The sequence below is a fragment of the Trachypithecus francoisi genome, unplaced genomic scaffold, assembly GCF_009764315.1.
Source record: "Trachypithecus francoisi isolate TF-2019V2 unplaced genomic scaffold, Tfra_2.0 Lachesis_group0, whole genome shotgun sequence".
In the NCBI taxonomy this organism is placed as follows: Eukaryota; Metazoa; Chordata; class Mammalia; order Primates; family Cercopithecidae; genus Trachypithecus; species Trachypithecus francoisi.
Window position 1 is genome coordinate 25,709,371 of NW_022681453.1, and position 14,013 is coordinate 25,723,383.

Genomic DNA, 14,013 nt, shown 5'->3' on the forward strand with positions numbered 1-14,013 from the left:
CAAACAGGCTTCCGCAGTTTGTCAGTACTATTTGTTTCTGCCAATTAATAGTTGTGTGACCCTGAACAGGTAATATCTCGGGACTCCGCATCTGTAAAGCGATGGATAGAGACCTACCTCATAAGAACTATGAGGCTTAAATAAGATAGTGTGTGTAGCATTTCTCTTATAGCCTGCGCTCACTAAATTGAGTTACTGTATATCGTTCGTTATTAACTACCACAAAGACACTGCTCAGTGCGTAGGCGCTGGCTCAGCCTGGGGTGAACCCACCACGCCACCGAAACGAGCGATCAGGGTCGGCAAAGCTGTGGAGATGAAAACAGGCAACACCTTCCACACTACGAGTAAAGCTCGCAATCCAGGTGGAGGCTTCCACGTCCTAGCGCAGTGCAGCCCCGGGCGCAGGGAGGAGAGTTCGCCAGCCAAGATTCCAAGACAGGTGTCCACCTCCTCCAGCGAGGCAGAACACGTGACACCGCCCCATCCACTTCCGGCTTGGAGGGCATGCCCTCCCGTCACTAGCATGCACTTTCGACAAAACCGTGGACTCTAGTATTTTCCTCTGACACCTTTATATTTTCTTCACTTCCCTATAATTCTGACCTATCTTGTAGATAAAAATTAATCTTCAGAGAATTAGAGACATGAGTGCCCACGCGCCTGGCGAAAGTGCGAGGCGGAAGCACTTCATTCTCTCTCTTCGCTAGCCGGAAGTCGCGAGGTCTGAATGAGTCAAAGCCGGCGGCCTCGGCTCCTCAGCTCCACCTGACAGTAGGCCGCTGATCGGCCGCGGGTCTCGTTGACCGCTAGGCCACCAGGTTCATGTGGAGGCTCCCAGGCGCCCGCGCCGCGCTTCGGGTGATCCGGACGGCGCTGGAGAAGCTGAGCCCGGCTGAAGCGCAGAGCCAGACAGCGGCGGGAGCGATGGAGCGCGCTGTAGTGCGCTGTGTACCCTCGGAACCCAAGCTGAGCCTGTCATTCGCTTTGGCTGATGGCAGCCACAAGAACATGCAGCGCGACCAGAGCGAGCCGCTGGGTCGAGTCCTCAGCCGCATCGCTACCAATGCCCTAAAGGGTCACGCTAAGGCGGCCGCCGCCAAGAAGAGCAGGAAGAGCCGGCCGAATGCGAGCGGCGGTGCGGCCTGTTCAGGGCCGGGGCCCGAGCCGGCTGTGGCCTGCGAGCCGGTGGTGAAGCTGTACTACCGGGAAGAGGCAGTGGCTGAGGACGTGCTCAACGTGGATGCCTGGCAAGACGGCGCGGTGCTGCAGATCGGCGATGTTAAGTACAAGGTGGAGCGCAACCCGCCCGCCTTCACCGAACTGCAGTTGCCGCGCTACATCATGGCCGGGTTCCCTGTGTGCCCCAAACTCAGCCTTGAATTTGGGGATCCCGCCAGCTCCCTTTTCCGCTGGTATAAGGAAGCCAAGCCCGGAGCGGCGGATCCCGAGGTCGGTATCCCCTCGTCATTGTCTTCCTCCTCACCTTCTTCTTCTTGGACTGAGACTGAGGTGGAGGAGCGTGTCTACACCCCGTCCAATGCTGACATTGGACTAAGGCTCAAGCTTCATTGCACCCCAGGCGATGGGCAGCGCTTTGGGCCCAGCCGGGAGTTGGAAAGTGTGTGTGTGGTAGAGGCTGGTCCTGGCACCTGCACTTTTGACCACCGGCATCTCTACACGAAGAAGGTGACGGAGGACGCTCTCATCCGCACTGTCTCTTACAACATCCTGGCAGACACGTATGCGCAGACTGAGTTCTCGCGAACAGTCCTGTACCCATACTGTGCCCCCTACGCCCTGGAGCTCGACTACCGCCAGAACCTTATCCAGAAGGAACTTACCGGCTACAACGCCGATGTCATCTGTTTGCAGGAGGTTGACCGCGCAGTGTTTTCTGACAGCTTGGTACCCGCCCTAGAGGCCTTCGGGCTTGAGGGGGTGTTTCGAATCAAGCAGCACGAAGGCCTGGCCACTTTCTACCGAAAGTCTAAGTTCAGCCTTCTTAGCCAGCATGACATTTCATTCTACGAAGCCCTCGAATCCGACCCACTTCACAAAGAACTGCTGGAGAAACTAGTTTTGTACCCATCAGCGCAGGAGAAGGTGCTCCAGAGATCTTCTGTTCTTCAGGTAAAGTAGCTCCGCCCATCTCTTCACATACTGTCCCGCTTTTAGGGGCCAGGAAGGCGAGGAATGAGGTGGGGGTTAAAACTGCGATGAAAGTATCCAGATACTGTTGAAAGGTGTGTTTGCCCTGGTATCTTTAGCACAAAGTTTACTCTTCATTCATTCAGCAGATATTTTTTGAACACCTCTCGTGTGCTTGCCACACTGCAGGTTGCCTTGAACAAGACAAGCAAGGACTTTTACAGTGCTTACAATCTAGCGAGAGGGACACATGCTAAATGCAAGAACAATAGTACCTAATGTTTTTTACTACTTGCCAAGCACTATTCTGACACAAAGTACTTAAAATTTAAGAGCGTGATGTGTTTTGAAGTGCTCCACAAATATAAACTAGTTTTTAAATCATAGGCTCATTGAATCTTCACAGTAATTCACCTGTTCCCATTTTATAGATGTCATTTGTGTGTTAAAGTTTTTAAGTAATTGATTTTGTTCATAGTAAGAAGAGCATCTACCATTTTTTGAGCACCTAAGGTGTTTCATGCACCATATAAGATCATTTAATTGACTCCACACAACAGTCCATGAGGTGGATGGTATTGTCAGTGATTACCATTACGAAAGTGGCTAGAGCCCGGCGCGGTGGCTCAAGCCTGTAATCCCAGCACTTTGAGAGGCCGAGACGGGCGGATCACGAGGTCAGGAGATCGAGACCATCCTGGCTAACACGGTGAAACCCCGTCTCTACTAAAAAATACAAAAAACTAGCCGGGCGAGGTGGCGGGCGCCTGTAGTCCCAGCTACTCGGGAGGCTGAGGCAGGGGAATAGCTTGAACCCGGAAGGCAAAGGTTGCAGTGAGCCGAGATCACACCACTGCACTCCAGCCTGGTTGACAGAGTGAGACTCCATCTCAGAAAAAACCAGAAAACCAACCAAACAAAAACATTCAGGAGATTTGCAAATGCCAACTGAACTCTTAGCACTTTCCGTTTATTTTAGGTTTCAGTTCTTCAGTCTACAAAGGACTCTTCTAAAAGGATATGTGTTGCTAATACCCATCTTTACTGGCATCCTAAAGGTAGGTTTTATTTGGTATCACAAGTGACTTAAACGCGCATAAGGTTGTTTAAAGCTGTTTTACACAAATATATATCTTGAATGTCACCCAGAAACTGTAATTTGTGTAGTTTTTCTTTTTTAACTTAAAGACAACTGTAAAAAATACTTACATTAATGTTTTTTATATTCATAGGTGGGTATATTCGCCTCATTCAAATGGCAGTAGCCTTGGCTCACATTAGACATGTTTCATGTGATCTGTATCCCGGCATACCAGTTATATTTTGTGGGGACTTTAATAGTACACCATCAACAGGAATGTATCATTTTGTCATCAATGGCAGCATTCCAGAGGATCATGAAGACTGGGCTTCCAATGGGGAGGAGGAAAGATGCAACATGTCTCTTACGCATTTCTTCAAGCTGAAAAGTGCTTGTGGTGAACCTGCTTACACAAATTATGTTGGTGGCTTTCATGGATGTCTAGATTACATTTTCATTGACTTAAACGCTTTAGAGGTTGAACAGGTGATTCCATTACCTAGTCATGAAGAAGTTACCACCCACCAGGCCTTACCTAGTGTTTCCCATCCCTCTGATCACATAGCACTTGTATGTGATTTAAAATGGAAATAGATGTGTGTTTAATGGAATTGAAGTCTGAAAAGGAAGTAGTTATTTTAGCAGAAAATTTAATATGAATCAAAGCTTATATGTAACCTTCAAAGAGGAATGGTAAAATGTTTAACCCCCTAGTTATGTTCCCGATGTCTTCATTATGAAACTGTTGATAATGTTTGCATCATACATCTTCTCTTTCCTTGTTTTCCTCTACACTTGGAGGAGAAACAAATATATTTATTACTAGCAAGATAGAAAATTATATTATTTTTCTCCAATTTAAGACTCTCAGAAAAAGAAGATTGAATTATCGTGGTTTTTTGTTTGTTTTTGTTTTGTTTTGTTTTGTTTTTGATACAGAGTTTCGCTCTTGTTGTCCAGACTGAAGTGCAATGGCATGATCTCAGCTCACTGCAATCCCGCCCCCTGGATTCAAGCGATTCTCCTGCCTCAGCCACCCAAGTAGCTGGGATTACAGGCATGCGCCAACACGTCTGGCTAATTTTTGTATTTTTAGTAGAGATGGGGTTTTGCCATGTTGGCCAGGCTGGTCTCGAACACCTGACCTCAGGTGATCCACCCGTCCCGGCCTCCCAAAGTGTTGGGATTACAGGCGTGAGCCACCGAGCCTAGCCCTTGTGTATATTTTTATAAGAAATTTTTTTTAGCTAGTATTTCAGAATTTTTAAAGTACCATTTGAATGATCTTAATTTTTCTTTCATGACAACACATTCCAAAATGAATCATGCTTATGTACTAAGAGGGAAAATGTATATAAGTTAAGGGTGAGAGACTTAAGTTATAGGTGATCTTAAAGACCTAAGGTGAGAGACTTGACACATGGAAGGAGTAACATTAGGGTCTACCTCTACCTCAATTTAGTTAGTGATTTACTACAATTTCAGAGCTTTAACAAAAGATAAAAATAAATCGTCACCAATTGTTATTGCTTCTCATCTTTCATTTCTCAATGAACAAGTAAGGTATTTTCATTCTTATTTTTAGGATTTTAATTTTTAGTGTATGGAACAAATGAACACAGTTTATATTCTAATTCTTACTGCAGCTCACTTTAATTTTTAGGATGCAAGCACAATTTAGTATTCAAAGTGAGTAGCAACATATTCAACTTGATCCTATTGTCTTTAGTTACTCTTGCCCATGAATAATGTTCATAAATGAACATTTTTGACCATATCATATTTGACCATATGATATTAGAAAATACAGCACAATATATTCATTTATGAGAAACTACCTACTGATATGGGCTTGAAATTTTGGATGAATCATTGAACATTTCTACACTAGAAGTAATTTCAAAATTGTTGGTTTTTATAAACAAGAAAAAGGGTGAGTAGTGGGACTTTTAAGCATCTCTGAAATAAAAAAACTATTCTTTTTATAGACAAGCATTATAGTTTGCGTTACAGACAACAGTGTGTATATATGTAATATATATATATAGTAAAAGGAAATTTAAATATGAAGCCAAACTTTTTAAAATTAGAAACTACAAATGGTTATACTGATTAGTGTCTAGCCTAGAATGGTAACCAGGCTTTAATCCAATTATCAAACACATTATTTATAATGCATTAGCTCTATTAGCTGTTGCTTTTTTGATGTTCAGGATAACTATGTTATCTCACTTCTGCATTTAATTAATAGCTCGAGTATTAAAAGACCACTCCCTTCAAGAAAAGCTTTGATTTTCCCCAGTCATGAAAGCCCTTGTTTCAAATTCTTTAATCTCTGAACCCAGTATCATAAAATTTTCCTCTTTTGATAATATCTGTACTTTCATATTCTGCTCACTATCAAATGTATTGTTAACTCTTAGTAAGTTTGAAAATGAGGGGGTTTTACCTGCACTTGACATTGAACCTTGAAGTACTTTAAGTACTCCAAGGGAAAAATTAAAGTGGAAGTTTCTTGGGATCTTGTTTAGAAAAAACTATAAATAAAAAATTGATGCTACCAAATTGTGCCTTCCTAAATAACATTTTTGATAGCATTTTAACAGCAGTTTACAAATATGTAAATAATAGATTAAAACCAAAACTTGATTCTCTTGTGAATTTTTTTTTTCATTTTAAAAATATGTTTTTGGTCTGCTTTCAAACAAAGATGTTGATAGAACCCTTAGAGTGACTTGGGAGAAAACAAAGTGTGACATCAAAAAGTTGAGAAACATTTTGCAAGAAAAAATCCAAACATGCCCATGAAAAAAGCATACAGGTTCCACATTAGCACTGGCTAGATTAAACTGTAGTCAGAAAAACTCAGCACTTAACAGACATTCCATGTCCTATATCTTTAATTTTGATGTTTTCTGACTAAACAATATACTCAGATCGTATACAGGCATTTCAGATTATTAGGACATGGAATGTTATTGTGAAGTGCCATACACTCTGATCAAATCTCCAGTATACAGATATGTTAAAATGATTGGAGTCCAAAGGTAGGGAACACTAAGAAAATGTATAAATAGCATACACATTTCTTTGTACTCATCAGTTAGAAGGCAGTGTTATTCAGAAATATCTGTTTAAAGCACCTGTGTGATTGCATTTTTCTATTACATTTGGATTTTTTAGTACATTTAATTTTAAGAAAACATGGGAAATTTAGTGACTTTCTATGGTAAACCACATTTTATAATGTCACAAGTTCTTGCTATAGGAATTAACATTCTAAAATTTTATATTGATTATAAGAGTATTTCAGAACATATTATTCTGTTAAAGTGAACTCTTAAACAGTTGCCGCTACAGCACATGTGTCTGCCAATAATCATAATTCATTAGCAAACAATCGTTTCTGGCTGTATGTTCTTTTTGAAATTCTGAATGCTAAAATCAGTTGTTTCAAAATTTCAAGAATTTCACTGAGTGGTGACTTTTCTGAGTACTAAGCTATGATCTCATCAGAATGTGCTGGTTTCAGTCTGGAGATACATTTCTGAGGAGCCTAATACAAGGGAGAGAAGGTCCAAAGAACACTACTGTGGAAAGTTCTTACCGTAGAAATTGGCATCTTTTGTATGTCATTCTCCAGCCGTGAAATAAAGGCAGAGGTTCCCTGCAAACTAGTTTGGTTGGGATAAATCCAATATTTATATATAATGAAAAATAAAAGTTTGCATTATTAGTTTATCACAAGACCCATGTGACAACTCAGAAAATATTCTCAGCATAATTTTTTTTTTTTTTTGAGACGGAGTCTTGCTCTGTTGCCCAGGCTGGAGTGCAGTGGCCGGCTCTCAGCTCACTGCAAGCTCCGCCTCCCAGGTTTACGCCATTCTCCTGCCTCAGCCTCCCGTGTAGCTGGGACTACAGGCGCCCGCCACCTCACCCAGCTAGTTTTTTGTACTTTTTAGTAGAGACGGGGTTTCACCGTGTTAGCCAGGATGGTCTCGATCTCCTGACCTCGTGATCCGCCCGTCTCGGCCTCCCAAAGTGCTGGGATTACAGGCTTGAGCCACCGCGCCCAGCCTCTCAGCATAATTTTTTAAAGAGATATAGAGTCTTACTGTTACCCAGGCTGGAGTGCAGGGATGCAGTCATAACTTACTACAGCCTCAAACTCCTGGGCTCAAGTGATCCTCCTGCCTCAGCCTCCCAAGTAGTTAAAATTGCAAGCCCAACCTTCCATACCTGAAAACTAATTTTCTTTCTTTCTTTCTTTCTTTCTTTTTTTTTTTATTATACTTTAAGTTCTAGGGTACATGTGCCCAATGTGCAAGTTTATTACATAGGTATACATGTGCCATGCTGGTTTGCTGCACCCATTAACTCATCATTTACATTAGGTATTTCTCCTAATACTATCCCTCCCCTTGCCCTGAAAATGAATTTTCTAAACACAAATAAAAACTATTTCAGTGTTTTGAGAATTTTAATAATTTGCTTTAATATAGTATGGGAAGGCAACACTGTGTAGAGGGACAGGCATAGTGGCTCATGACTGTAATCTCAACATTTTGGGAGGCTGAGGCAGGAGGATCACTTGAGTTGAGGAGTTCAAGACAAGCCTTGGCAACATTGTGAGACCCTATATCTGCAAAAAATAAAGTTAGCCAGGCATGGTGGTGCATGCCTGTAGTCCCAGCTGCTCAGGAGGCTGAGGCCAGAGGATCACTTGAGCCCATGAGGTCAAGCCTGCAATGAGCTGTGATCAAGGTGGCACTGCACTTCAGCCTGGGTGACAGAGCAAAACCCTGTCTCCAAAAAAACCACTCTAGATTTCATTTTGCAGGGGGTAGGGAGGACAATTTTTAACAGCTCTAACTGACATGGGTAATATATAAGTTCTGTGTTCTCACTTTATGCAAAAGTACTTTTTTAAATGTTGAAAATACTAGAGCTGTATTAACTTGATTTTTTTTTTTCTTAGCACTAACTTCAAAATAACCATAGAGTACTGCTTGTAATTTTTGTATTTTTAGTAGAAACGGGGTTTCACAATATTGGCCAGGCTGATCTTTAACTCCCAACCTCAGGTGATCTGCCTGCCTCAGCCTCTCAAAGTGCTGGGATTACAGGCATGAGCCATGGTACCTGGCCTAAATTTTAGTTTTATATATAAATGGCAAAATAATCTTAAACATACTAAATCTGTTCACTTATCTGCTATGCTAGCAAACTCTGGGTTGTCAAAAATACATGTTCATATTGTCAGTGTTAGATTTTTACTCATAATTTAAAATTTCCTTGCAAAATTTCACAGAAAACTGAATTATTCATCTCCATCTTCTGTCCAATTTATGTATTGATTGTATGTCAAAGCATTTATGTAACAGTCCATTTTGCCCAGTAATTCACTTTAATGATGTTATCATGAAGTGTTGACGTACTTTTTTTTTTTAGTGTATTGAAGTATTCCTAGGTTGCATTTGTGCTAGTTTCATACCATTTGTGTTCCTTATATATTGAAGATGGTTCAGTAGGGGAATTGGATAGGCTTTATTTAGTTGGCTTTCTTATACTGGATAATATAAACACTTTTTTTTTCTTTTCTTTTTTGAGACAGGGTCTGGCTTTGTCACCCAGGCTGGAGGGCAGTGGTGCCATCACAGATCACTGCAACCTCCACCTCCTGGCCTTACGCAATCCTCCCACCATGGCCTCCCCAAATAGCTGGGACTACAGGTGTGCACCACAACACCTGACTAATTTTTGTATATTTTGCAGACAAAAAAAAAAAAAAATGGTTTCACCATGTTGCCCAGGCTGTTCTTGAACTTCTGAGTTCAAGCAATCCACCCACTTCAGCCTCCCAAAGTGCTGATATTACAGACATGAGCCACCCCACCCAGTCAGCACACATTTTTTTTTTTTTTTAATAAGACAGAGTCTTATTAAAGCCTGTTGCCCAGGCTGGAGCGCAGTGGCATGATCATAGCTCACTGCAGCGTCAAACTCCAGGGCTTAAGTGATCCTCCCACCTCAGCCTCCTGAATAACTGGGACTACAGGTGCATGCCACCATGCCTGGCTAATTTTTTAAATTGTTTGTAGAGATGGGGGTCTCTCTATGTTGCCCAGACTGGTCTTAAACTCTTGGGCTCAAATGACTCTCCTGCTTCAGCCTCCCAGAGTACTGGGATTATAGGTGTGAGCCACCACACTTAGCCCTTTTCTAAAAAAATTAAAAACAAATTTTTTCTCCAGAAAAGAACATATGTAGCAATTTTTAAAAACATGAGCACATAGTAGATGTATATATTTATGTGGGACATATTTCTTTTGATAGAGTAAATTCAGTATCCATCACATCAAGCATTTATTTGTGTTACAAACATTCCAATTGTACTCCCTCAGTTATTCTAAGATGTGATATACACACTTTTAAAAGGATTTATTGTGCCGGGTGTGGTGGCTCATGCCTGTAATCCCAGCACTCTGAGAGGCTGAGGTGGGTAGATCACGAGGTCAGATCGAGACCATCCTGGCCAACATGGTGAAATCCCATCTCTACTAAAAATACAAAAATTAGCTGGGCATGGTGGTACGCACCTGTAGTCCCAGCTACTTGGGGAGGCTGAGGCAGGAGAATCACTTGCAGAGGTTGCAGTGAGCCAAGATTGTGCCACTGCACTCCAGCCTGGCAACAAAGCGGGACTCTGTCTCAAAAAAATAAAATACAATAAAATAATAAAAGGATTTATTGCATATAATTCTTATATCCCCTGTGGAATAGTTTGGAAAAATGGTACATCCAAAGATAAAATCAGTTAGAAATAAACAGTGGCCTTCCTCAGAAAAGCTGGGTTAAGTATAATGTTTTGGGTATCTTAAACCAAGAAAGGGTATTTCTATCCAAGCTGTAGAATTTTTAGTAATTCTATTATAAATAATGGAATCAGGCCAGCGCAGTGGCTCACGTCACATAATCCCATTCCCCTTAAGAGCTTTTTGTCACTGTATATCAACTCATTTGACAAGGACTGGCCCCCAAGAGAAGCTGCATACTCACTTGGCAGTCACTCCCTATTCTCCCTAGCTCCTGGAAACAACTTAACCTGTTTCTGTGGATTTGCCTATTCTGGATATTTCATATAAATTGAATCATATAATTTATGTAGTCTTTTGTGACTGGCCTCTTACTTAGGATGTTTTAAAGGTTCTTACTGTTGTAGAATGTATCAGGAGTTTGTTTTTATGATGAATGTTCCATCTTATGGGCATACCACATTTGTCCATTCATTAGTTGACAGACATTTGAATTGCTTCCACTTCCTGGCTTCTATGAATAATGCTGCCATAAACATTTGTGTACAAGTTTTTGAGTGACTATGTGTTTTTGTTTCTCTTGGGCACATAGAAGCAGTGGAATTGTTGGATCCTATGATAACCTTTTGAGGAACTGCCAGAGTATTAAACTGAAAGCAGTTGCACTATTTTGCATTCCCATCAGCAATATGAGGGTTCCAATTTCCCTCCATCCTCATCAACACTTTATTATCTTTTTGATTATAGGCATCCTAGTGTCAAGTGGCATCTTATTGTGGTTTTGATTTGCATTTCCATGATGGTTAACGATGTTAAGCATCTTTTCCTGTGCTCGTTGGCCATCTATATATCTCTCTGGAGAAATGTCTTTTGAAATATTTTGCCTACTTTAAAATGTTATTTGTTGTTTAGCCACCCCTCCTTAAAAAATAAATAATAATCCATCATCCCTTGCCTTTTCAGGGCCATCCAGGAGGCAAATCTTTCTTAGTCTGTGCTTCATACATCCCTTTAGTTCCCAGCCTAAAAAAAAAAAAAAAACGCTGTGACCAAAATCTGGTGAGTTCCCAGAAAGGAGGGGTAAGCTGTCCAACACCAAGTACTTACATGCCCAATAAAATTGAAAATGTGGCCAGGCACAGTGGCTCATGCCTATAATCCTAGCACTTTGGGAGGCCAAGGCGGGCAGATCACTTGAGGTCAGGAGTTTGAAATGAGCCTGGCCACATGGTGAACCCCCGTCTCTACTAAAAATACAAAAACATTAGCTGGCTGTGGTGGTACACGCCTGTAGTCCCAGCTAATCCGGAGACTGAGGCAGGAGAATCGCTTGAACCCAGGAGGCAGAGGTTGCAGTGAGCTGAGATCGTGCCACTGCACTCCAGCCTGGGTGACAGAGCACGACTCCGTGTCAAAAAAAAAAAAAAAGAAAACGTATCATTTGAACAATATAGAAAAATGACTGACAAGGTAAGGAAGGAACCTAACTCTGCTGCCCTCTAACACATGAAGCCATACTGGCAGGGATCCAATAGTACAGCTACCTTAATTTTTCTTTGCCTGTGTCTAGATAAGCACTTTTGCTATTCATTTCCCACAATCTTATTAGAATTTAACCATTTAAGATAAAGGGATAGTCCTCTAAAAGTAGCATAGTAAGAAACAGCAGCAGCCAAGCAACCTTCCAATAGTGGCCCATGAATGCAAGGTCATATGTATATATTAGTAGAAATATATTTTCCCTATTAGATCCTCAGGTAATGAACTTACAGACTGTTATTCAATCTAGTTTTCATACTAATTCTACCAAAGCTGGTAACCAATATTTACATTATTGAAACATCCAGAAGTACAAGCTACCAGAAGGTACAAGCACTTGTTTTCTCTCCAGTTTCTCTCCATTGAAAAGCACTTGGCTGGATGCGGTGGCTCACGCCTGTAATCCTACCTGAGGTCAGGAGTTCAAGATTAGCCTGGCCAACATGGTGAAACCCCATCTCTACTAAAAATACCAAAAATTAGCTGGACATGGTGGTATGTACCTGTAATCCCAGCTACCCAGGAGGCTGAAGCAGGAGAATCACTTGAACCCGGGAGGCGGAGGTTGCAGTGAGCCAAGATCACACCATTGCACTCCAGCCTGGGTGACAGAGCGAGACTCCATCGCAAAAAAAAAAAAAGTAAAGCACTTATTTTCAATAACAAGTTAGGAGTCACTTTCAAACCTCCATGACAAAGAACCAGGTATTTCACGTTTAATTACATTTGGGCAAGGCAGAGTGGCTCATACCTGTAATCCCAGCACTTTGGGAGGCCTAGGTGGGTAGAGCTTGAACTCCAGAGTTGAAGATTAGCCTAAGCAACATGGCAAAACCCCATCTCTACAAAAAATACAAAAATTCACCAGACGTGATGGCATGTGCCTGTAGTCCCAGCTATGTGGGAGGCTGAGGTGGGAGGATCACTTGAGCCTGGGAGGTTGAGGCTGCAGTGAGCTGTGATCATGCCACTGCACTCCAGCCTGGGTGACAGAGCAAGACCCTGTCTCAAAAAAAAAAAAAAAGTTTGGTCCTAGTAAGTGACCTGAAAGTAATTACTATTACATGACAGATAATTTTGTATACTCAAGTAAACTGAAGTGTCTGAATGAGATACCAATACTCTCCACAGATACACTTCACTTTTTTTTTTTTTTTTTTAAATAGAGATGGAGATCTCACTATATTTACTAGGTTGGTCTAAAACTCCTGGCTTCAAGGGATCCTCCCGCCTCAGCCTCCCAAAGTGCTGGGATTACAGGCATGAGCTACCATGCCTTTATTTTCAATGGAGGGTATATAAGGTAAGCGGAAAATTCCCTTAACAAAATACCAAGATATTACATCACAGAAAAGCAGCTTATGTTAAAGTGAGACAAAAGACAATGGGAAATATTATGGACAGAAGAAAAAATGCTTATTGGACAGGGGAACCAGAGAACAGATAATTGTACTATCCTCAACTCTGATGCTGCCAAGTGAGCCTGTAAGGGAATCACAATTTCTCTTCAGTTTCTCGACTGACATTGACAATTATTTGACAGAATACTTTTTAATCTAGAGATATAATCAACTGTTCTGTACAATAGGGGCAGTCACAGAGAACTCTTATTGCTTGACCAACAGTAGAATTGAATCTTGATAGCATCAACTATTTCATAAGAATACTTCAATAAATAAGGACAGTGACAGTGATTTTATGTTTGCATAAAACAGGGAAAGGCTAGGGGTTATCTCTCACTACTTTTTCCCAAAACATTTAAACCACTTCTGTTTGGGAAAAAAAAAAAAAAGGAACTTTAAAAAAAAAATACAAAGACTGAAGAAAAAAGTAATTTTTAGGGGTAAACGTGTCAAGTTCCTAAATTAATACTTTATTATTTTATTATTTTTTTTTGAGACGGAGTTTCACTCTTGTTGCCCAGGCCGGAGTGCAATGGTGCGATCTCGGCTCACTGCAACCTCCGCCTCCCGGGTTCAAGTGATTCTCCTGCCTCAGCCTCCCAAGTAACTGGGATTACAGGCATGCGCCACCATGCATGGCTAGTTTTGTATTTTTAGTAGAGACGAGGTTTCTCCTTGTCAGGCTGGTCTCGAACTCCCGAACTCAGGTGATCCACCCGCCTCAGCCTCCCAAAGTGCCAGGATTACAGGTATGAGCCACCACACCCAGCCTAATACTTTTTTTAAAAACTATAAAAATTAGCTGGACATGGTGGCTCATGCCTGTAGTACCAGCTACTTGTGGGGCTGAGATGGGAGGATCACTTGAGCCCAGGAAGTAAAGGCTGCAGTGAGCCAAGATCCTGCCACTGCACTCCAGCCTGGATGACAGAGTGAGACCATCTCAAACAAAAAAAAGGTAATTTCCAATGGTAGTAAGAGCTGCCTTACATCACAAGTGAGATTACATGGATTCTCTAGT

The 14,013-nt window shown here is 41.7% G+C and overlaps 1 protein-coding gene across 1 annotated transcript; it reads left to right on the top strand.

Annotated features, from left to right (window-relative positions):
- Nucleotides 1–698: 698 nt before the first annotated feature.
- Nucleotides 699–6,906, top strand: PDE12 (phosphodiesterase 12). The gene is made up of 3 exons (XM_033210212.1): nt 699–2,133; nt 3,131–3,209; nt 3,384–6,906. Exons 1-3 carry the CDS (start codon nt 826–828, stop codon nt 3,824–3,826), a joined length of 1,830 nt encoding a protein of 609 aa, XP_033066103.1. The 5' UTR covers nt 699–825; the 3' UTR covers nt 3,827–6,906.
- The last annotated feature ends 7,107 nt before the right edge of the window (nt 6,907–14,013 follow it).